The 24,994-nt window shown below is 44.8% G+C and overlaps 1 protein-coding gene and 1 long non-coding RNA gene across 4 annotated transcripts in view; one reads left to right on the top strand and one right to left on the bottom strand.

The window, feature by feature from the left end:
* Window positions 1-24,994, bottom strand: part of LOC108528324 (uncharacterized) — a 62,298-nt gene that overhangs the window by 10,054 nt on the left and 27,250 nt on the right. The window lies entirely within an intron of this gene.
* Window positions 1-24,994, top strand: part of SLC26A8 (solute carrier family 26 member 8) — an 86,508-nt gene that overhangs the window by 55,476 nt on the left and 6,038 nt on the right. For 2 of the 3 annotated variants that reach the window (XM_017870078.1, XM_017870079.1), the window contains exons 11-19: window positions 5,197-5,274; window positions 11,691-11,786; window positions 13,215-13,321; window positions 13,402-13,471; window positions 14,511-14,603; window positions 14,734-14,865; window positions 19,171-19,536; window positions 22,273-22,327; window positions 22,428-22,612. In XM_017870078.1, coding sequence (XP_017725567.1) covers window positions 5,197-5,274; window positions 11,691-11,786; window positions 13,215-13,321; window positions 13,402-13,471; window positions 14,511-14,603; window positions 14,734-14,865; window positions 19,171-19,536; window positions 22,273-22,327; window positions 22,428-22,612 — 1,182 coding nt within the window. Of the gene's footprint in view, window positions 1-5,196; window positions 5,275-11,690; window positions 11,787-13,214; window positions 13,322-13,401; window positions 13,472-14,510; window positions 14,604-14,733; window positions 14,866-19,170; window positions 19,537-22,272; window positions 22,328-22,427; window positions 22,613-22,803; window positions 22,933-24,994 lie in introns of all 3 variants that reach the window. The other variant, XR_001885097.1, reaches the window with a different exon arrangement.

Raw genomic sequence — 24,994 nt, 5'->3', positions numbered from 1 at the left:
ATCCAAAGCTGTCCTGGGCCACATGTGGCCCTCAGGCCTCAGGTTGGACAAGTTTGGTCTAGAATAAGATTACATCATACCACTTTATGTGGACTAAGTTTTGTTTGTCACAGAGCTTCTTCTGGATACATTGGCCTTTTCCACTACTGATTAACAGACAGAGAAATTTGGGCTATGTTCAAAAGAAGAGTGTTTGTACAAGCATGCAAAAACTCTGGAGTCAAAGAGACTCCAAAAAGACTGGAGAGCTTCATAAGAAGAAATGGAAATGGCTATCCCCAGAGATTAGTTCCACTAACTTTTTTTTATTTTTTATTTTTTTATTTTTGAGACGGAGTCTCGCTCTGTCGCCCAGGCTGGAATGTAGTGGCAGGATCTCAGCTCACTGCAAGCTCCACCTCCCGGGTTCACGCCATTCTCCTGCCTCAGCCTCCCGGAGTAGCTGGGACTACAGGCGCCTGCCACCTCGCCCAGCTAGTTTTTTGTATTTTTTAGTAGAGACAGGGTTTCACCATGTTAGCCAGGATGGTCTCAATCTCCTGACCTCGTGATCCACCCGTCTCGGCCTCCCAAAGTGCTGGGATTACAGGCTTGAGCCACCGCGCCCGGCCCAGTTCCACTAACTTTTTCTGACATACTTTGTTTATTCAGTATATAAGCATAATGTAAATTTGAGAGACAAGATGTGCATGACTAGAAAAAAACTAAATCACAGTGCAAGGAAAATTGAGTGCAAAATGAGGACGATTTGTTAAAAGAGGCATAAATATTGCAAGGAGAATGATGGCAGAAGTGGGACTTTCATGGAGCACTGAAAGGGTTTAGGGTATGTGTAGATGGAAGGAGGAAGAAGGGCTTCAGTTCAGCCTCAGAGTTGTCTTAATGGCAGGATTCTACTTGTGCGTGTAATGCGGACTGGAGGAAGAATGGCTTTGCCAACTGCACTCATTGATTCTGGGAATAGAAAGGCCAAGTTTTGGGAGGGTTTTGGTGGACAATTGAATTTCCAACCCCTGAGCAAGCCCACTTTTAGCATTTTAGCCTGTTGGAAAGAAGGTCTGCCTCAAAGGTAGCCTATGGCACTCATTTTGTTTTCCACTGCCACCTTGTTCACCTGTGCAGCACAGTTCTGCCAGTGACACCTCTCAAGGCAGTGCAGTGGCCCTCCACAGGGAGGCATGTCCCTAGGAATGCTGAAAAGCCCTCCCTGAGGCCTTGACATGCCATTGCAAATCGCTGGCTCAAGCAGAGAATGCTGCTGACCCCTGGCCCTACACATGGCAGCTGCCCAGACTATACTCTTGAGTTCCAAATCTGGACCAGAAAAGGCCTCTGAGACTCATTCATCTTCTTCATTCCATGGGAGTGGAGTTTTTTCTCCACCTGTTATCTCTAGAGGCCTTAAGATTTTTTTTTTTTTTTTTTGGTAGAGACAGGGTCTCACTATGTTGTCCAAACTCCGGGCCTCAAGTGATCTTCTCACTTCGGCCCCCCAAAGTGCTAGGATTACAGGCATGAGCCACTGTGCCCCAAACTCTTGGGGGCTTTTGATTCACTCTGCCTGAGAATGCCCCTATTTCTTCAAAGTTCCTTAGGACTGCAGAAAAGAGAAACAGGGGGCTGGCTCTGAACCTCTCAAAATAACCTGCCATCAAGGGTCACTTTGTTTTTATTTCTTATCTGGCATAGATGCAAACTGTGTATATCTGTCTAGATTTCATTTAATTTATTGCTGTCTAGAACAGATTTCCCTCCAGTGGTTGCAGCAAAACCTACTGGTCCTTCTGGCCACAGCCTCAGCTTGAGGCATTGGCAGGGCTGACCCATGGCAAAGGGGATGTGATGAGCCCTAGTGGGCCTGTGGCCACCTGGGCTGTCCCGCAGTCCATCTTTCTGCTCATCCTGTTCTTAGTACTGTGCTCCCCTGTTCTGTAAGATTAGGTTTCTTTCATTGCTCCCTGTTTGCTAAGGACCTGCCTTGCCCAGGCTCCCAGAAGAGCTTTAAAAATGGGTTATTGTAAAAGAGAGAAATGAATGTGTTGTGTTCTTTTTAGAGGAAGCCAGTGGGGCCGTGGAGAGAGCCTGGATTTTGGAGTCAGATGGTCAGGGGAGGTTGAACTTGACTCCATGCTTCCTAGATGTATGTGACCTTGGGCAAATTAATTTTGCTCTCTGAGGCTCTAGTCTTCATCTGCAAATGGGGATAAGACAAACTTGCCCATTGTGAGAATTAAATTAGATGCTAATGGGTACCTGTCACTTAAGAGTTCAAAAATCATCACTTCTACCCCAAGACCCAAGTGCCTGGGCAGGTGTCCATCATCTGCTATTCTGCTTCATGGAACCCCCTGTACATGGACCAATTGATGGCTGAGGGTCTGCATGTTGCTTGTGGTTGTGGCTGTGGCTATGGAGACTCACATGGCTTTGACTCTCTGGAGAGAAGGCAGAGTCAGTCTTTGTTCAAGAAAGTCTGGAAAAGTGATGGAAAATCTGGTCAGAAAAACAAAGCATGCATGAGATGTAAAGCAGACAGACAGTGCTTGCTCTCATCAGAGCCTGTTCAGGCACTGAGGCTGAGCTTCTGAGAGCCATCGAGCACCTTACTGAGGCACAATGCCACTGAGGATGGTCCTCTGATCCCAAAGCCCATTCCGATGACTGTGCAGCCAAGAGAGACACAATTATTGGCAGGCTTCCAACCCTCTCTGAGCAGTTAATTTTATGGGATTTGGTGTCTAGTTTGTGCTCATTTTGACCTAGGTTTTTGTTGTTGTTGTTGTTGTTGTTTTTGTTGTTTTGAGATGGAGTTTTGCTCTTGTTGCCCTGACTAGAGTGCATTGGTGCAGTCTTGGCTCACTGCAACCTCTGCCTGCCGGGTACAAGCAATTCTCCTGCCTTAGCCTCCGAAGTAGCTGGGATTACAGGCACCTGCCACTATGCCCAGCTAATATTTTTTATTTTTAGTAGAGATGGTGTTTCACCATGTTGGCCAGGCTGGTCTGAAACTCCTGACCTCAGGAAATCTGCCTGGCTTGGCCTTCCAAAGTGCTGGGATTACAGGTGTGAGCTACCACACCTGGCCTAACCTAGTTTTATACAACTTATTGTGCTGTGTGCCTGCCTTTGTTTCCTTAAAAATAATCAAAAGAATCTTGGAGAAAAAAAGTGGCAGAAAAGAAAAGGCCTGATATAGATTTCCTGTGCTAATGAAAATAGTTTTCTTCTATAGCATCAGCAAAGGCCAACTGAAGCTAGAGGCAGAAGTTAGATCCAGCAACAGGCTGACATGTCACCTGGCTGGAGAGGCTTTGGGGTTACCTGTCTCAGTTCCACAGTGTCTGAAATGTTTGCCATCAGAGCTTTCTGAGTTTCAGTTATGGTGATCCATTTTCCTGAGTCCTTCCTACACTACTCTCATGTGATTCAGCCTTTCCATATCAGGCCACTCACTTTAGCTGTGAATCAGCTGGGACGGGGAAAGAAAGAAGAAGGAAGTTGATTGCATTGCTATTATTTTCAGCAATACATTTATATGGCAAATAGCAATGAGTAGTGAGAGGGAACCCAGTGGGAAGATGTGTTTTCTCCCCCCATGTAAAAAATACAGAGAAAAATCAGAGAATCATTGCTGAGTGGTCCTTTGGTAGATTAGAATTGAGAGACTCCCTCTGTTCTTGCTTTTCTGTGCCCTTGTTTTGATTTGTGGCTATAGTTTTGCCCCATCCCCTATTCCCATCACAGTGGAAAATGACACTGGTTTCTATTATTTGTCTTACTAGGGGCTTACAAAATGGAAATTTACCAATAGAGGATATAATGAGTTCAGGACTATGCAGACAGCATTGGGCTTATCAAGGAAACTATGCTTCTTAGTTTTCCACCTTTATTTTGCCAAGTGAGAATCACTGCTTACCAAGAGACACTGAGCCCAGAGTAGTCAACCCAACTGGGATAGGATCCAGAGCTGCTATATACAGCCTTGACTCATGTTTGTAGCTTTTTCTTTCTTTCTTTCCTTTTGATGGCCCTGAAGCAGAGAGAAACTAAAGCAGGAAAATGGGAAGTGATTATCTTTGTGTGAAGATGAAGCTCCAGGGCCGGGCGCGGTGGCTCAAGCCTGTAATCCCAGCACTTTGGGAGGCCGAGACGGGCGGATCACGAGGTCAGGAGATCGAGACCATCCTGGCTAACACGGTGAAACCCCATCTCTACTAAAAAAAAAAATACAAAAAACTAGCCGGGCAAGGTGGCGGGCGCCTGTAGTCCCAGCTACTCGGGAGGCTGAGGCAGGAGAATGGCGTAAACCCAGGAGGCGGAGCTTGCAGTGAGCTGAGATCCGGCCACTACACTCCAGCCTGGGCGACAGAGCGACACTCCGTCTCAAAAAAAAAAAAAAAAAAAAAAAAAGATGAAGCTCCACTGAAGCTGCTAGATGGGCAGTCACCCAAGCAGCAAACAGGAGAGTGAGGGGTGGGAAATTTGTTTACATAGGAAGTAGGATGGTTGGGATTTTAGGGCTGACACTGAGGAGCTACTAGGGCTTTTCTTTCCTTTTCTTGAGATGGAGTCTCGCTCTGTCACCAGGCTGGAGTGCAGTGGTGCGATCGTGGCTCACTGCAATCTCTGTCTTCAAGTGATTCTCCTCCCTCAGCCTCCCAAGTAGCTGGAATTACAGGCGTGCGCCACCACGCCCAGCTAATTTTTGTATTTTTAGGAGAGACGGGGTTTCACCATGTTGGCCAGGATGGTCTCCATCTTTTGACCTCGTGATCTGCCCACCTCAGCCTCCCAAAGTGCTAGGATTACAGGTGTGAGCCACCGCGCCTGGCCAACTAGGGCTTTTCTAAATTGTGCAAGGAGAGGTTAAACTTAGGAGGAGATGCAAATCAGATTTTAGGAGAATTCATCTTCATAGCACAGAGCAGTGGCAGTAAAGATTCAAATGCCCAGTACAATGTGGAACTTTTCAGGGAGCATCTTTCCATTCATTCAGGGAGTATTTATTGAGTACCTAGTATGTGTTTAGCACTTTGATAAGACTTGAAAATGTCAGTTCAACAAAAATACACTTGGGCTGAACTCAACTCCTTTTAAGAAAAACTGACATGCTTCTCACCAAGCAGAAGGCCTCAGTTGCAGACTGGGACCAATACATTCCTGATGGTTTCTCTCCAACTGGCTCTGTCTCCTCAGTTTGCATCTCTGGTAGGCGCAGGTGTGATGCTGCTCCTGATGGTGAAGATGGGACACTTTTTCTACGCACTGCCAAATGTAAGTAGAACTGATCAAATAACTAAGTCAACAATGACCAGGGCTCTGGATTGCTCCTTGGTGTGTGTGTGCGTGTGCAGGGGGCATCTCCGAGGAGAACTGCATTCGGATTATCCCCAATGGCTGCTCCAGCCTATCTCTAGTCCCTTTCATTCAAAATAATAGTATCTGCATCACAGGGTTAAGGTTAAATGATGTGATATATATATATACACACACACATATATTTATGTATAAGTGTAAGATCTATATGGTGTGTCGATAGATAGATGTAATAGTATTGGGCCTATAGTAAACACTCAAGAAACATTAGTTATAGGGCCGGGCACCATGGCTGGCACCTGTAATCCCAGCACTTTGGGAGGCCAAGGTGGGCAGATTGCCTGAAGTCAGGAGTACAAGACCCGCCTTGCCAACATGGAGAAACCCCGTCTCTACTAAAAATACAAAAATTAGCTGGTCATGGTGGTGCATGCCTGTAATCCCAGCTACTTGAGGGGCTGAGGCAGGAGAATCTCTTGAACCTGGGAGGCAGAGATTGCAGTGAGCCAAGATCCCACCACTGCACTCAAACCTGGGCTACAGAGCGAGACTCCATCTGAAAAAAAAAGCATTAGTTATAGGCCAAGAGTGGTGTAATCCTAGCACTCTGAGAGGCCAAGTTGGGCAGATGACTTGAGATCAGGAGTTCAAGATCAGCCAGGCCAACATGGCAAAACCCTGTCTCTACTAAAAATACAAAAAAGTTAGCTGGGTATGGTGGCAGATGCCTGTAATCCCAGCCACTCCAGAGGCTGAGGCAGAGAATCACTTGAACTTGGGAGGCTGCAGTGAGCTGAGGTCATGCCATTGCACTCCAGCCTGGGTGACTGAGTGAGACTGTCTCAGTAAATAAATAAGTTATTATTATTATTATAATTAAATCATCTTTTTATTGCTTAAGCTATAAAGTAAGTTTCATAAGGATTCAGTGAAAAATGACCAAAATAGACTTCAGATGCCACACCAACATGGGCTTGGAAACTCACTGTGCATTCATGCCATCTGTTTTCCTGCACTGCTTCCAGAAGGCCTTGTTCTGCATTTGTGTGAACTCAGTCTTCCCATTGCTGCCACACTGCCTCTTGATTAGTTCACAACACTAGAAGGCAGGTCTGAAAGTTGTGTCTTAACTCAGTATTCAGCTAGGATGCCTCTATATACAAATGTGTCATTTCTTCCCTTTGTGTGAAACTGAGCACCTTGTAGTTAGAGATGCCAGGTTTGTTAATTACTAGCTATAATCCTTCTGTTCTTAAGTTACAGTAGGTCTATACTCAGTGACCATCATCTCCTTTTAAGTTTTCTTCATGTTCCTGTTAGCCATTTTTATATAGTACTTAGGGAGGTGAGAGAAGGTTTATTTGTGGATGTAGCAGCTTGGTTACACACCGAAGTGGCTGTCCCTGAACTGGGGTGGTTGTAAATGTGATCTCCATCCTTCTGAATGCTTCCTTTCCACCTGGTGAATAGCAGGTTTCAGTAGAGCACCCACAAGGCTGCTGCTGCCTTCTGTTCATATGATTCACAGACCTTGGAGCCAAGGCATGGAATCTATGCAAGGAGGGTGGAACTAGTAAGCTCAAATTGACACGCAAGCGGTCCTCTGATTCCCAGTAGAGGTCATCTCCAGTTTCCACAGCACCTTTGTTGTTATCACTGTTGGAATCTATTTTAGGAGGGCCACTCACTAATTTACTTTAGACATGGATATTTTTTCTTTACAACTAAATGAAGCAGAATTTTAAAATTCCAAACAAAAATGATCAGAGTTCACTGAAGGGTAGTGATAAAAGTTGGGACTCCTTTATTATAAACATGTTGGGGACAGAACAGCCCTTGCTTTTGGCTGCCATATTATATCACATTACTTTTATAGCACCTAGTTAGCATGTTTCTGAGTGAGCAGTTGTAATACAAGAAGATCAATGGAATAGTTGAATTACTGTAACAATAAGGTTCTGTGAGTACTAAGCTATAAATGACTTCTTCCTTTCTTGAAAAACTGTGACTAGTTGCAAAACCCTTGTTAAGAGTCATTAGTAGAGCATTCAGGCTAGGATCTCAACTAGTTACAAGAGGACCAACACAAATTTTGAAAAACATGATACAAAATAATATATTCAATATTATTCCAATTTTGTGTGGAAGAAAAACACAGAACATACCAGTGGTTATCTCTGGGATAATGGAAATTATGTATGAGTTTAACTCATCTTTATACCATGAGCATGTTTCACCTTAATATTTAGAAGGATGAAAACGTTGTTGCATATTATTTTATGAAAAGATTTGTTTCCTCTCCATACACCCTGCCTCATGTCAAAAACCTTTCAAAAACCCTACGAGGTTGAGTTTCTTTTCCTTCCCACCATATTTCTTCAAACTGAAGGAAGTTTGGAGATTCTGGACTGGAAAGAAGATAGCATAGTGGCAAAGATGGTATGGTGGGAAAGAAGTAATTTCTGCCAACTTCATCTTTGCTTTTCCCTCCTCTACTGACCTGTTGTGTCTAACGGGTCACTGGGTACCCTCAGAATGCCAGAGTAAGCGTGGACTCAGCCATTCCTCATGGTAGGATTAGTTCTAATTCCCAGGCAGAGAATATAGAGGAGAGGACAGCTAGGAAAGGGCTAAGAAATTAAACCAATACAGGAATTTCATGACCACAAGAAAATATTTTTTTTTTTTTTTTTTTTTGAGATGGGAGTCTCCCTCTGTTGCCCAGGCTGGAGTGCAGTGGCATGATCTCAGCTCAGCTCACTTCAACCTCTGCCTCCCAGGTTCAAGCGATTTTCCTACCTAAGCCTCCGGAGTAGCTGGGATTACAGGCACCTGCCACCACACCTGGCTAATTTTTGCATTTTTAGTAGAGACGGGGTTTCGCCATGTTGGCCAGGCTGGTCTTGAACTCCTGACCTCAGGTGATCCACCCACCTCAGCCTCCCAAAGTGCTGGGATTACAGGTGTGAGCAAAAATGTTTCTTTTCTTTTCTTTTTGAGTTGAAGTTTCACTCTCGTTGCCCAGGCCGGAGTGCAATGGCACAATCTTGGCTCATGGCAACCTCCGCCTCCCAGATTCAAGCCATTCTTCTGCCTCAGCCTCCTGAGTAGCTGGGATTACAGGCATGTGCCATCATACCCATTTAACTTTTTTGTATTTTTAGTAGAGACGGGGTTTCTCCATATTGGTCGGGCTGGTCTCAAACGCCCGACCTCAGGTGATTCCACCCGCCTCGGCCTCCCAAAGTGCTGGGATTACAGGCGTGAGCCACCGCGCCCAACCAGGTGTGAGCAAAAATGTTTCTTAAAAGTAGGTTAAATTCTACTTTGAAGCCCTGACAATTTTTATATCCTTATGCGCATAAATCTTCATTTTCTCATATTTAGGAAACTTTCTTTCCATTATAAAAGTAAACATGCTCATTTTCAAAACTTTAGAAAATGCAAAATAGATTAAAATGTCATTCACAATCACAAATAAAACCACCATTAACATTTTGGCATCTATCCAACCAATATTATTTTCTATAAATGGATATCACTTTGCATAGTTGTAACCTGACTGTACAATTTTATATTTGTTTTTATTTAATAGATAGCATGATACTTCATTCTATAACATTTAACATTATTGGAAAATTAGGTTGTCTACATTTTTGTTATAAATAACAATGAGTAATTTTGTATGTCTACCTTTTTTTTTGAGACAGGGTCTCATTCTCTTGCCCAGACTGTAGAGCAGTGGCCCAATCTCGGCTCACTGCAACCTTTGCCTCCCAGGCTCGAGGAATTCTCCTACCTCGGCCTCCCCAGTAGCTGGGATTACAGGCGCATGCCACTACTGCCCGGCTAATTTTTGTCTTTTTAGTAGAGACGAGGTTTCACTGTGTTGGCCAGGCTGATCTCGAACTCCTGACCTCAAATTATCCACCCACCTTGGCTTCCCAAAGTGCTGGGATTACAGGCATGAGCCACCATACCTGGCACATCTACAGTTTTCTAGATTTAAGATTTTTTTTTTGAGACAGAGTCTCTGTCACCCAGGCTGGAGTACAGTGGTATGATCTTGGCTCACTGCAACCTCCGCCTCCCAGGTTCAAGTGATTCTCATGCCTCAGCATCCTGAGTAGCTGAGATTACAAGCATGTATCACCATGCCCAGCTAATTTTTGTATTTGTAGTAGAGACAGGTTTTTGCCACAATGGCTAAATTGATCTGGAACTCCTGGCTTCAAGACATCCGCCTGCCTCAGACTCCCAAAGTGCTGGGATTACAGACATGAGCCACTGTGTCTGGCCAAGATTTAGGATAAATTTCTAAAAGTAAAACAAAGATTTTGGGTGAAAACATATCAGCATTTCTGGATATATTGTCAAGTGATTTTCCCAAAGGGCACTGCCCTATTATACTCAACAACCATGTATAAAGGGTATTATCAATGCTTTTATTTTTTTGAGACAGGGTCTTGCTCCTTCACTGGGCTGGAGTGCAGCGGCACGATCACAGCTCACTGCAACCTCCATCTCCCAGGCTTAAGTGATCCTTCCACCTCAGTCTCCCAAGTAGCTGGGGCTATAGTCGCATGCCACCACACCTGGTTAATTTTTTTTTTTTTTTGTAGAGATGGCATCTCACTATGTCACCCAGGCTGGTCTCAAACTCCTGGGCTCAAGTGATCCTCCTGCCTCAGCCTCACAAAGTGCTAGGATTACAGGCATGAGCCATCACACTTGGCTATCAGTATTTTAAATCTGCTCATTTAATTTGATAAAATGGTATTTCATTAGTGAAATCATTATAGTATATTATGATTCAACATGAAGAAAAGCCCAGTTGGAATTGTTTTAGAGTTTCTGTGAGTGTAAGTTCTCTTAATTTATCATCCCATCTGAGAATGGTTTCTAGATAATGTAGATAACAGATATGTCAAGCAAACCAGACAAGGCAAGGCCAAGTAGCCAAAGGCACCAGCTCCCATGGGTCTTGTTCCACACACCAAAAGTAACACAGAAACAGAAGGGGATAGATGACTATAACCTTTAGCTATGCCTGGTGAGATGTCAGAGTCCTGGCCCCTGCGAGTGGTTGACTTGTGGGTTGGGAAAAAGAATTGACTGACAATAGTATAGGTTTGAAAAAGGAAAGTTTAAGGCCGGGCGCAGTGGCTCAAGCCTGTAATCCCAGCACTTTGGGAGGCCGAGACGGGCAGATCACGAGGTCAGGAGATCGAGACCATCCTGGCTAACACGGTGAAACCCCGTCTCTACTAAAATACAAAACTAGCCGGGCGAGGTGGCGGGCGCCTGTAGTCCCAGCTACTTGGGAGGCTGAGGCAGGAGAATGGCGTGAACCCGGGAGGGGGAGCTTGCAGTGAACTGAGATCTGGCCACTGCACTCCAGCCCGGGCGATAGAGCGAGACTCCACCTCAAAAAAAAAAAAAAAGAAAGAAAAAAAAAAGAAAAAGGAAAGTTTATTAGAAGGGAAGAACACTGCAAAAGGATGCAGTGAGGCACCTCAGCAAGAGGACTGAGTGCGCTGTGGTGGAAGTTTTCCTTAGGAGCATTTGTGGACCTTAAGGCGGGAGCTTAGGGTTGTAAAACGAGTTTTAGCACAGTGTTCCAGAGATGTATAGAAATTTTTGTTACTTACAAAAGTTGAAAGAGGCCTGGAATCACATGCCGATTTTAGATATTAGGGAAGTTTGATTACTTCTAAATTCCTAGATAAGGAATTTTGCCTCCGGATGGCCTGTTGGATGGTCATTAGGTGGTCTTTGCTCCCTTCTGTATTGCTCAGATAAGAAGTTTTTGTCTGCGGGGCCTGTTCAATGCTAAGGAGGTGATTTTCGCTTTCCTCAAGTTACTCTTTCTCTCACTGTCTATGAGAGTAATGAACTATCTGAATCTACAAGGGGCCATTGTCAGCTTTCCTGGCTGAATCAGTCAGGCCTTGACCTTGGCCTGAACTTGCCTTGTGTTTTTGGCAAATTAAGGAGGAGCGCAAAGAAAAATGTAGAGACAAAATTAGCCGTGAGTGATGGCATGCACCTGTAGTCCCAGCTACTTGGGAGGTTGAGTGGGGAGGACGTCTTGAGCCCAGGAGTTTGAGGCTGCAGTGAGCTATGATGGCACGCCACTGTACTCCAGCCTGGGCAAGAGCGAGACCCTGTCTCAAAAAGGAAGAGAAAAGAGAAACGAAGAGAAAATTTATTTGATTGGACAATGAGTTGGAACATAGACATGGTATTCATATAAAATATCAATGCAAAATATCTCAGAGTGGCAAGGCTAACATTTTGTGATTCTGTGGTGGGGATTTATGAGTTTTACACCCCAAAGGGAATATGAACCAGGATTTATCTTTTCCCCTCAGGCTGTGCTGGCTGGTATTATTCTGAGCAACGTTGTTCCCTACCTTGAAACCATTTCTAACCTACCCAGTCTGTGGAGGCAGGACCAATATGACTGTGTGAGTGTAGATGCCCTGGTTGAGCAAGGGGAGGGCAGAAGGGAGGTTGGAGAGAGGGAGCAAGAACAAACAAAAGAGATCTGCCATGGACCTAAAGAACACAAACAGCTCTTTGATGCCTAGTACTCCAGTTTTGCTTTACAAAGGAGAGTCAAGGTTGTTGGTGCAAGAAAACACGAAGACCTCATTCCAACTATGCAAAATTAAATGAAAGGGATTAAGTGGCTACAGTTACATCCAAATCTAGCCAAAAGGATTTGTCATTCATTGCATATTTGAATGACTTTTTTTGTTTTGTTTTGTTTTGTTTTGAGACGGAGTCTCGCTCTGTCGCCCAGGCTGGAGTGCAGTGGCGCAATCTCAGCTCACTGCAAGCTCCACCTCCCGGGTTTGCGCCATTCTCCTGCCTCAGCCTCCTGAGTAGCTGGGACTACAGGCGCCTGCCACCACGCCTGGTTAATTTTTGTATTTTTAGTAGAGACAGGGTTTCACCATATTGACCAGGCTGGTCTCAAACTCCGGACCTTGTGATCTGCCCGCCTCGGCCTCCCAAAGTTCTGGGATTACAGGCGTGAGCCACCGCACCCAGCCTTGAATGACTTTTAATCCAGTTAATGTAAATACATTTTAGGATATGAGTCTCCAATCCCAACAAGAGAAGGAGGTATCTTGTCAGGCAGAATAACTGCTGGAGCACACTGCTTCTCTCTGGAGCACAAAACAAGAGGTCAGAAAGGGGAAACAGCAAGAAATAAAAGGTGGAGGATAGAATGTGATGAGAGGAGGACCCAGGAGAGGCAGAGAAATATAAAAGGGGGTAACTTTTGGAGCCAGATCCCTGAGGAGCTAACAGGTGATGTGTACACTGCACAGATAGAGTTGCTATTCCAGAAGGAGGCATAACACTTCAAACAGGATGGAAGAGAATAAGGAAACGTTGAGTACAGATACTGACAAGTGGCAGGTGGTGAGGAAAGTAGATATTTAAGGGAATTTCAGCCTATTTTTCTTCTGTGTAGATGAAGTAATGGAGAAGGTGCTGGGGTAGGGACTTGAAAAGGATGGTAAAGATTTGCAACAACCCTTATAGGTCTTAAAATAGCAACTACCATTTGGTGAGTATGCTAGTTGGTTTTGCAAATGGTATTCCTAATCTCAACAAAGCCTATAAGGTAGACATTATTACTATTTTGCACATGAGGAAATTGAAGTTTTGAGAGAGATTTGAAGACAGAGGCGACCAGGGATGCATAAAAGAATTGCTAGGCATCCTTGAGGGCCCCAGTTCATGTGGCTGTGGAATATTTCTCTAAAGCCCAGGTGTAGTAAGGGAGAGGGTAAAGGTGAGTTGAGAAACAGGACTGATCATTTTCTCAGTTGTACTTGTTTCCATGATCTTCCTTTTTCCCTCATTCCCTTTTCCATAAGGCTCTTTGGATGATGACATTCTCATCTTCAATTTTCCTGGGACTGGACATTGGACTAATTATCTCAGTAGTTTCTGCTTTCTTCATCACCACTGTTCGTTCACACAGGTACTTTGCCTCAGGTAATAGGAGGTTAACAAGGCAAGGTAAGGCAACTCTGACCTAAAGGCAAGTGCATTTCCTTTCAGAGCTAAGATTCTTCTCCTGGGTCAAATACCTAACACCAACATTTATAGAAGCGTCAATGATTATCGGGAGGTAAGAATCCAGATTGGTCCCATTTCTCTGCCCAAGGGATAGGGTGGGCCCCACCTCATGCTCAGTTTTTCTACAAAATCCCTTGCCATTGTTTCCTGCACTGCAGATACACATTTACAAAGGAGGGGGATGTGATGTACACTGGTAGAGATGGGTCCTTTGGTTTTGTTTTTTTTGGAGACAGAGTCTTGCTCTGTCACCCAAGCTGGACAGTGCAGTGGCTTGATCTCGGTTCACTGCAACCTCCACCTCCCAGGTTCAAGAAATTCTCCTGCCTCAGCATCCCCAGTAGCTGGGATTACAGGCATGTCCCATCATACCCCGCTAATTTTTTGTATTTTAGTAGAGATGGGGTTTCACCATGTTGCCCAAGCTGGTCTTGGACTCCTGAGCTCAGGCAATCTGCTTGCTTCAGCCTTCCAGAGTGCTAGGATTACAGGCATGACTCACCACGCCTGGCCAAGACGGGTTCTTAAGTAGCTAAATTCTTATAGTATTGCAGCCAGTTAAAGATTATTTGTAAATGTACTTTAAGGAGAGTTTGGCCAAGAAAAAGAGAGGAGTAAGGAAATGGAGGGTGAAAGAAGACAGCAGGAAAAGCAGAGGGTGAAAATGAGAGGAAATAATTTTCTAGGTTTTGTCTCTAATAAAGAAGAATACAGACCAGGTGCGTTGGCTCATACCTGTAATTCCAGCACTTTGGGAGGCCAGGCGTTTGAGACCAGTGTGGCTAACATGGTGAAACCCCGTCTCTACTAAAAATGAAAAATTAGCAGGGCATGACGGCAGGCGCCTGTAATCCCAGCTACTCAGGAGGCTGAGGCAGGAGAATTGCTTGAACCCGAGAAGTGGAAGTTGCAGTGAGCCAAGATCACGCCATTGCACTCCAGCCTGGGCGACAGAGTGAGCCCCTGTCTCAAAGAAGCAAAATAAAAAATAAAAAAGAAGAATACAGACTCTAGGAGCTTCTAAGGATATATTATTCTTGCTCCATAAAAGAACTGAGAAATTTCCCTCAACTTCACATTTTGTCTTGCAGATCATCACCATTCCTGGGGTGAAAATCTTCCAGTGCTGCAGCTCAATTACATTTGTAAATGTTTACTACCTAAAGCATAAGCTGTTAAAAGAGGTAACTGCCCTCCTGCCCGCCTTTCTTTCTTGACCTGCCCATCTGCCCCCCCGCACTGGCATCCCTCTCCCACTCTTTCACCTTCTGTTCCACCATTCTCCCTCTGAATGAAACCTCTCATGTCTTTCAGGTTGACATGGTAAGGGTGCCTCTTAAAGAAGAAGAAATTTTCAGCTTGTTTAATTCAAGTGACACCAGCCTACAGGGAGAAAAGATTTGCAGGTGCTTCTGCAACTGTGATGATCTGCAGCCACTGCCCAGGGTTAGAAATGCCTTTTCTTTCCTGTATTTTTCTCCATACTTTATAAAGAAAGTACACTAGTCATTTCTTAAAAAAAAAAAAAAAAAAAAAAAAAAGTCAAACACCACTAAGGGATTTTGACTTTTAGATGGACCATGGAGAATTCAGAAATTAAGATACAAAGTTCCTCTCACCTTGGTGGCTTGACTGGAAAAAAATAAAGGCACAAAGATCCCCCTTGAGGTTCAGGTTTTCCCATGAAAGTAGGTGGGAAGTGTTCCGACTTCTACTGGATGACCAGTGACCAGAATACAGTTTGCCTGTTGAGACTGAAATAGCTGTATCTATTTCCCTGGCTTTCAGCTGCCTAGCTTTAGATTTCTGAAAATAAGTGACTTAAAGATTGTTTTCTGATTCCAACTAGGGCAGGGTCAAGGTTGCTGTACTTCTCAAGGATCTGCCAGGGTCTCCTGATGTCTTCCTGTGGCCAAGAAAATGATGATGGGAGATAGGGGGAAAGGAGCGGGGAGGATGAGCACAGGCTGCTATTTCAGAAGGGAATTTTATAGCATTTGAAGGTTATTTTCACTGATGAGAATTACAGAGTGTTCATTATTTCCAACCTGGACTTGGTATAAGTAGTCCCTTCCCCCAGAGCAGGATTGCTCATTTCTAGCTTTTGGGTATTTCGGCAATCACCTAGTCTATAGCGCGCGTTCCGGAGGGGCAGCTCTCTCTATACACAAAGATTTATATTCTCCCCCACAACACACACACACACAAACACCTCCACCTGCCACGCAGGTGCTTGCAAAACCCTGAGCATCCACTCTTGTTCCCACACATTCTAATGGAGCACAGGTTCTACTGAGCTACTGAGACGGGGTTTCACCATGTTGGCCAGGCTAGTCTCCAACTCCTGACCTCAGACGATCCACCCGCCTCAGCCTCCCAAAGTGCTGGGATTACAGAGGTGAGCCACACCTGGCTTGTTTATTTTCTTCCATAATAGTGGTATATCTTAAAATTGACAAAATAGCATAGTGAATCATGCAATATAGCATATAGCTGTCTTTTAAATTGTACGTTTAGATTCTAACAGCCTTGAGTAGCTGGGATTACAGGTATGTGCCACCACGCCTGGCTAATTTTGTATTTTTAGTAGAGATGGGGTTTCACCATATTGGTCAGGCTGGTCTTGAACTCCAGACCTCAGGAGATCCACCCACCTTGGCCTCCCAAAGTGCTGGGATTACAGGTGTGAGCCACCGCGCCCGGCTAGATTCTAACAGCTCTTAAAACTTCAAGGGGAGACTGGCATAAGCTCAAAAGCCAGAAAAACTTTATAGTAGCAACGGACTATGCTGGGAAATTTATGAGAGAATTTTGGATTGATGTTGGATAGGAAAAAAAAAGAGGATTCCCACTCCATGGACAGGCTTGGACAGACACCAAGGTAGAAATAAATGTGGGGCTCTTAGGATAAGAGGCTTAGCCTGGGAAGTAAGGTCAGGAAGGTAAGACATGAGGGGATTGTAAGAAAGATAAGAATGTAGAGTAGGCCGGGCATGGTGGCTCACGCCTGTAATCCCAGCACTTTGGGAGGCCGAGGCAGGCAGATTACAAGGTCAGGAGATCGAGACCATCCTGGCTAACACAGTGAAACCCCATCTCTACTGAAGAATACAAAAAATTAGCCCGGTGTAGTGGCGAGCGCCTATAGTCCCAGCTACTGGGGAGGCTGAGGCAGGAGAATGGCGTGAACCCAGGAGGCGGAGGTTGCAGTGAGCCAAGATTGCGCCACGCCACTGTACTCCAGCCTGGGCGACAGAGCAAGACTCCGTCTCAAAAAAAAAAAAAAAAAAAAAGAATGTAGAGTAGATGAAGGAGAGAAAAGAAGGATCTCAGACGGCCGGGCTTGGTGGCTCATGCCCATAATCCCAGAACTTTGGGAGGCCAAGGCAGGCGGATCACCTGAGGTCAGGAGTTCGAAACTAGCCTGGCCAACATGGTGAAACCCTGTCTCTACTAAAAATACAAAATTAGCCGGGCGTGGTGGCCCACGCCTGTAATCCCAGCTACTCCAGAGTCTGAGGCAGGAGAATTGCTTGAACCCAGGAGGTGGAAGTTCAGTGAGCCAGAATCTGTGCCATTGCACTCCAGCCTGGGCGACAAGAGCAAAACTCTGTCTCAAAAACAAAACAAACAAACAAAAAAATGGTGGCTCTCAGAGAATTCCCTCTGCCTAGAGGAGCTCGCATCTCCCGCCACTGAACCAACCCTGGCCTGTTCCCCAAATGCCTGGCCCCAGTGACCTTGGGAACAGCTCTCTCCTTTGAACTGCAAACTGCAGCATTAGCATCTATCCACACCACTTTTCTTTTCTTTTCTGCTATACAATATATACTACCTCATATTGTTTTTAGCTTTAAATTTTAAAAATTTATTTAACAAGAAACATTGTTAGAATAACATTAAAAAAAAAAAAATAGAAACATCGCCCAGAATTACAACACTCTAGCAAAGGAATTCTTCTCATTATTCCATGTGCCTTATAGTTCTCGTCCACATATATTCTTACTTATCATTTTTTTGTGAGACGGAGTTTTGCTCTTGTTACCCAGGCTGGAGTGTGATGGCGCGACCTTGGCTCACCACAAACTCCGCTTCCTGGGTTCAAGCAATTTTCCTGCCTCAGCCTCCCAAGTAGCTGGGATTACAGCCATTCACCACCCCACCCAGCTAATTTTGTATTTTTAATAGAGATGTGGTTTCTCCATGTTGGTCAGACTGATCTTGAACCCCCAGCCTCAGGTGATCTGCCTGCCTTGGCCTCCCACAGTGCTTGGCTTACAGACGTGAGCCACCCAACCACCCCCCAGCATTTTTTTTTTTTTTTTTTTTTGAGATGGAGTGTCTCTCTTGTTGCCCAGCTGGAGTTTAATGACACAATTTCAGCTCACTGCAACCTCTGCCTTCTGGGTTCAAGCGATTCTCCTGCCTCAGCTTCCTAAGTAGCTGGGATTACAGGCATGCATCACCATGCCCGGCTAATTTTGTATTTTTAGTAGAGATAGGGTTTCGCTATGTTGGTCAGGCTGGTCTCGAACTCATGACCTTAGATGATCCACCCACCTCGGCCTCCCAAAGTTCTGGGATTACAGGCGTGAGCCACCACGCCTGGCCTTACTTATCCCTTTAATGAACATGTGCACACTGCCAGGTAGAGTCTGGTTCCTAATAATGCAGAGTCCACATTTTCATCCTGCATATCATTGTGTTCCTGGTCCTTGGTACTGTCCTTAAGCTATAGCAGGCAGTCTGGGCCTTTAGGAGATTGATGCAGTGGTAAAGACAGCCTTGCTCATGTAATTTTTTTTTTTTTTTTTGGAGATAAGGTCTTGCTCTGTTGCTCAGTCTGGAGTGTAGTGGTGTGGTCACAGCTCACTGCAGCCTTGACCTCCGAGGCTCAAGCAATCCTCTCACCTCAGCCTCCTGAGTACCTGGGACAACAGGCGTGTGCCAGCTTTTTTTTTTTTTTTTTTTGGGCGGGGTGTGGGGGGCAGGGCACAACAGGGTCTCACTCCGTCACCCAGGCTGGAGTGTGCATTGGTGCAATCTTGGCTCACTGCAACCTTCACCTCCCAGGCTCAAGCAATCCTCCCACCTCAGCCTCCCCAGCAGGTGGGACTACAGGCTCACCAACACACCCAGCATTTTTTTTTTTTTTTTTTGTATTTTTTGTAGAGATAGGTTTTTGCCATGTTGCCCAGGGTGGTTTCGAACTGCTGAGCTCAAGGGATCCACCTGCTTCGACCTTCCAAAGTGCTAGAATTATAGGCTTGAGCCATCGCACCCAGGCTTCAAGTGCTTTTTGTCTTCTTAAGGAAGTCTGAAAGGAGACTGTTGCACTTGCACTGATAAAGGAAGGGGATGCTGAGATGAGGGACTGATGGGGAAAAAATACTTCACACAAAGTATTAGTAGGCACTGGAGACTAACTAGGACTAAAACTAGACTAACTAGGATGAGGTAAAGGAGTAAAACAAAGATGTTTTAAGTCTGACTCACTGGGACAGTGATGAACATCAGAAGTTGGGAGGGGGGTGTCGTGGGTGGTGAAGATGAGGAAAGATGACTGCGGTGGCTTCAGTTGTGAGCTTGAAGTGACAGATATCCAAGTAAAAAATGTACAGTACCTACTCTCAGGAGAAGTTTCATGAGAGAGGGACATGAGCTGGCAGAGACAAGAAATAGCATCGTTGCAAGTCCTTCCGGCCCTTGTTGGTGTCTTACCACAGCCCTCCCTTAACTCTGTCGTCCCAGATTCTTTACACAGAGCGATTTGAAAATAAACTGGATCCCGATGCATCCTCTGTTAACCTGATTCACTGCTCACATTTTGAGAGCATGAACACAAGCCAAACTGCATCTGAAGACCAAGTGCCATACACGGTATCATCCATGTCTCAGAAGAATCAAGGGCAACAATATGAGGCGGTGGAGAAAGTTTGGCTTCCTAACTCATCAAGAAACAGCTCACCAGGACTGCCTGATGTGGCAGAAAGCCAGGGAAGGAGATCACTCATCCCTTACTCAGATGCGTCTCTACTGCCCAGTGTCCACACCATCATCCTGGATTTCTCCATGGTACACTATGTGGATTCACGGGGGTTAGTCGTATTAAGACAGGTAAGTACTGGGGAGGCCTTGGCAGGAGCTCTGATCCCCCTCCTACCATCCCAACCCCACCCTGATCCTGATTGAATTCTGTTAGTCATTGATCAGCTGTTATGTGACTGCTAGGCCACCAGAATCTTGGACACTGAAGGCAGTATAAGGTCAATCAAAATAAAAATAGAATGAACCAATTCCTTTTTTTTTTTTTTGAGACAGAGCCTTCCTGTGTTGCCCAGGCTGGATTGTAGTGGCGCAAGCTCAGCTCACTACAACCTCTGCCTCCCAGGTTCAAGAGTTTCTCCTGCGTCAGCCTCCTGAGTAGCTGGAACTACAGGCATGTGTCACCACGTCCTGCTAATTTTTGTATTTTTGGTAGAGACGGGGTTTCACCACATTGGCCAGGCTGGTCTGAAACTCCTAACCTCAAGTGATCCGCCCGCCTTGGCCTACCAAAGTTCTGGGATTACAGGCGTGAACCACCACGCCCAGCCTAAAATGAACCAGTTCTGATGTACTGAGCTGCAATTGGTTTGGTAAGCACAGAACATTATTATTTCTCAAGAAATGAAAAACAGGACGCTCTGAACTTCATTGAAACAGCAGTCTGTGCCACACCTAGTAACTCCCAGAACATCCTGGGAGTCAGCTGCAAATCTCTTCAAGGTGTAGGTCTGAATGCTTCATAAAAAAAGCAGCTCACCAGGAATTCTCCACGGTTCAGCTGCTCTGAGCCAGCACTGTAAAAGGCACTGGGCTGTGTTGTACTCGAGTTTGAAGAGGGTGGGATGAAATGACACCTCAAACTTGGGGCTGCCTGTCCAGTACCTGCAGGGTCTTCCCCACTTCCTTCCACACCCACACATCTTCAGGTGAAAAGGACAGGGATGATTTTGCCTTCAAAAGCTGTGACCCTGGTCCTGACTTCTTTTCTACTCTTGGGTTTCTCTGGCAGTTCTCTTTTCTCTCCCTCCTATATGGTACAGACAGTTTAGGTGCACAGCTAACCATATTGATGTCATTGTTTAATGCCTCATAAGTATAATAGTCCTTTTTTAGCCAGCTTATCTCAGTTTGCAGCACTCTCTTTCCCTCTTGGTGATGGCGCAGGTTTGAACATCCTGAACACTAATGGTGTTTGAGTGCTTCTTTTGAGATTTGTGCCTTTGGATGGTTTTCCTTCTTTTATCCTCAGATCCTATTTTGTCATATTTTCTTACTCCTAAAGGAATATGACTGCCTCTTAAGTGAGTCCAGCTTCTCTTTGGTCTGGGGCAAAAGGAAGCTTTTCATAGCAGAAAGAACTCTGGTTTGCAGTCTGGGATGTATGCTCTGTCTTGACTCACTGTCCATCTGACCCGAGGCAAGTTACTAGATTGAACTGGGTCTCGGTTTCCTTATCTACAAAATGAGAGGTTTGGAAGAGATTAAGAGCTTTTCCATGCATGAGATCCTTTTATTTTTCAACTCTGTTTTCTGACTCAATTATACTTTGATAATCTCTTGTTGTTTGGGCTTTTCCATCTTAGATTATTCTACTGGGCTATGTTCTCCCCTTCTGGTCTTGGGCTGTAGTTGTTACTTTAGATTTTATTCAACCCACGTTGCTGTCTACTATGTGCCAGACCGAGTTGGGCACATGTATATACACTATCTCATGTAATTTTCACACCTGCCTTGAGAGACAGGCCATACTTTCCCCTAAGAGCCTGAGGCTCACAGCTCATAAGTGGCCTGTCCAACATTGAAACTTTCAGCATCTGACTTTATATCATACTTTTTTTCTGTTCCATGGTATAGTTGTGCCATTGTCTCCCTTGCTCCTCCTCCTTTTGTAGAGGCACCATATGTTCTGGTCCTTGGCAGCACCCTCCCACACCTGACCCATGTTGATGACTTTCTGTTCATCCCCAACATGGAGACAATGTTAGACACCTTTAGCTTTCAGCCTTCAGAGATTCATGGTGTACTTTTGCACTCTAAAATGCAGGTTTCTTCATTTCCTTTGTAATTGTGTATACTACCTTATTGGAAGAAATCATTCTATTTACTTTATAATTGAAAACCAGAACCTAAGAAAAATCCATCAGTCCATTCCTTTTTTTTTTTTTTCTTTTTTTTGAGATGGCGTCTCACTCTGTCGCCTAGGCTGGAGTGCAGTGGCATGATCTCGGCTCACTGCAATTTCCGCTTCCTGGGTTCAAGTGATTCTTCTGCCTCAGTCTCCCGAGTAGCTGGGACTACAGGCACGCACCACCACACCCAGATAATTCTTGTAGTTTTAGTAGAGATGGGGTTTCACCATATTGGCCAGGCTGGTCTCGAACTCCTGACCTCATGATCCACTTGTCTTGGCCTCCCAAAGTGTTGGGATTACAGGCATGAGCCACCGTGCCTGGCTTACCCGTCAATCCATTCTTATTGGAGACAACCACTCAGATTAAACTTCTTCCTAATTCATGGGACTTTCCTTTTCCAGCGTTTGTCATTTAGAGTCTGTTGTTGCCCTTTGGCAAATGACTTTGTGATTTGCCATATGATCAAGAATGACTTCGTTTCCTCTTGGTAGTGAAAGAAGCAGAGTTTGTTTCTTTTGACACTTTAACTTAGTGCTCAGGGTTAGTGTCTACTCAGTGTTAAGTACTAAGGTCAATATTGATTTGCTTTGAAGTGAACTTCAAAAATGGAGTGCAGTGGCACGATCTCAGCTCAGACAAAGCCTTCTTATACTGATTTTCTCTCTCCCTGCAGATATGCAATGCCTTTCAAAATGCCAACATTTTGATACTCATTGCAGGGTGTCACTGTGAGTATCCTTCTTCACCCTATGAGAGGGCTGTTTTGTATCCTGGGCCCTCTGCTCCCCACCTATCTGACATTGTGTGTGTTCTGGGTTTGGTTTGTAGCTTCCATAGTCAGGGCATTTGAGAGGAATGATTTCTTTGACGTTGGCATCACCAAGACCCAGCTGTTCCTCAGCGTTCACGACGCCGTGCTGTTTGCCTTGTCAAGGAAGGTTATAGACTCCTCCGAATTAAGCATCGATGAATCTGAGACAGTGATACGGGAAACCTACTCAGAAACAGAGAAGGTCGGACAAACAGACAAAGCATGGGGTTGGGGGAAGGGATTGAGGTTGGCAGGGGGGATGGGTGAGGGGTGGGTGGGGGCTGGGAGTCAGGATACTTGATCAGATAGATTAATAATGTCCAGGAAAGGTATTTAGTATGGCTGTACCAGAATCTGAGATGTTGAAATGCTCCCTTACCACTTGGTAAATAGCAGTGGATCTGAGCAGCCAAGTGTCCCCACCGTCATGGCATCGGGGTTCCATTCAAGAAATTTCCCTAACTGAAGAGAAGGTTTGCCCAACCCAGCATAGACCTCAAGGATCCTTCTACAGCATTCTTGGTTAGTGTCTATTACCAGTTGCTAAATATTTTAAATATCTCCCTTAGCTACACCTTTAGAATTCCTCCCCACCCCACCCACTCTTGAGATTAATAATTATACTAATGAACTAGCAGAGATTCAGATCTCTAATTTTGTCTAATACCTCAGCTTTATTACCTTCACACTGTAATATGAGATTTACTCAACCTGATCAAATGCAAAGGAGAATAATATATAAGTCTGAATTTTCAGCCTTTTATTAATACAGAGAGCTGGCTGGGTGCAGTGGCTCACGCCTGTAATCCTAGCACTATGGGAGGCCAAGGTGGGTGGATCACAAGGTCAGGAGTTCAAGACCATCTTAGCCAACAATGTGAAACCCTATCTCTGCTAGAACTACAAAAATTAGCCAGGCATGGTGGCAGGCGCCTATAATCCCAGCTGTTTGGGAGGTTGAGGCAGGAGAATTGCTTGAACCCGGGAGGTGGAGGTTGCAGTGAGCCGAGATCATGCCATTGCACTCCAGCCTGGGCAACAGAGTGAGACTCTGTCTAAAAAAATAAAAAAATACTGAGATCTGGGCCCACTTCAGCATTTTCAAATCAGTACCTGTGTAGGTTAAAGGTTTCCAAAAAAAAAAAAAAAAAGGAAATTAAAACAGACGGGCACTAAAATATTATCTAATATTATCTAATGACTAGAAATTATTAAACAAAGCCTAGTTGATGAAATGACACACCACATCTGAAACAAGGACCAGGCATGGTGGCTCACACCTGTGATCCCAGCACTTTGGTAGGCCAACATGGGCGAATCACTAGGTCAGGAGATCAAGACCATCCTGGCTAACATGGTGAACCCCATCTCTACTAAAAATACAAAAAAATTAGCCAGGCGTGGTGGCATGCACCTGTTATCCCAGCACTTTGGGAGGCCGAGACAGGCGGATCACTTGAGGTCAGGAGTTCAAAACCAGCCTGGCCAACATGGTGAAACCCTGTCTCTACTAAAAATGCAAAACAATTAGCCGGGTGAGGTGGCACGCACCTGTAGTCCCAGCTACTTGGGAGACTGAGTCAGGAGAATCGCTTGAACCCAGGAGGCAGAGGTTGCAGTGAGCCGAGATCATGCCACTGCACTCCAGCCTGGGTGACAGAGCAACACTCTGTCTAAAAACAGAACAAAACAGAACAAAACAACAACAACAACAAACACACACAACTAGTTAACTGGTAGTTAATAAAAAACAACTAGTTAATAGTTAATTAGTAATAACTAATTAGTATAACTAATAATTAGTAATAATTATTAACTAATTAATTGGTTTGAATTATGCCATCTGCTTTTATTATAAATGGAAGTTTCTCTATTTTTTATTTATAATTATGATACTCAACATATTTGTTTTTACATATTTAGTCATATCGATTAATATTTCCTTTTCTTATTTATATTTACTTTTATTTAGAAAGTCATTCCCACTTAGAAAGTAAATAAGACATATTTTCTAGATTTTTATGTTTTATATGTTATACTCTTTAATGTAAATAGAATGTATTTCAGTGTACAGGTATTAGAGGGTAATCTTCATTTTTTTTTTATTTTTGAGACAGAGCCTCACTCCGTCACCCAGGCTGGAGTGCAATGGCGTGGTCTCGGCTCACTGCAACCTCTGCCTCCCGGGTTCAAGCGATTCTCCCTCCTCAGGCTCCCAGGTAGCTGGGACTACAGGTGCCTGCCACCACACCCCGCTAATTTCTGTATTTTTAGTAGAGACGGGGTTTCACTATGTTGGCCAGGCTGGTCTCAAACTCCTGACCTCGTGATCCACCTGCCTCAGCCTCCCAAAGTGCTGGGATTACAGGTGTAAGCCACTGCACCTGGCCTTAATCTTCATTTTTTTTTTTTTTTTGAGACGGAGTCTCACTCTGTCGCCCGGGCTGGAGTGCAGTGGCCGGATCTCAGCTCACTGCAAGCTCCGCCTCCCGGGTTTACGCCATTCTCCTGCCTCAGCCTCCGGAGTAGCTGGGACTACAGGCGCCCGCCACCTCGCCCGGCTAGATTTTTGTATTTTTTTAGT

This window comes from Rhinopithecus bieti, unplaced genomic scaffold (assembly GCF_001698545.2).
Source record: "Rhinopithecus bieti isolate Rb0 unplaced genomic scaffold, ASM169854v2 scaffold_4553, whole genome shotgun sequence".
Classification (NCBI taxonomy): Eukaryota; Metazoa; Chordata; class Mammalia; order Primates; family Cercopithecidae; genus Rhinopithecus; species Rhinopithecus bieti.
This window is presented reverse-complemented; position numbering and strand designations above follow the sequence as displayed.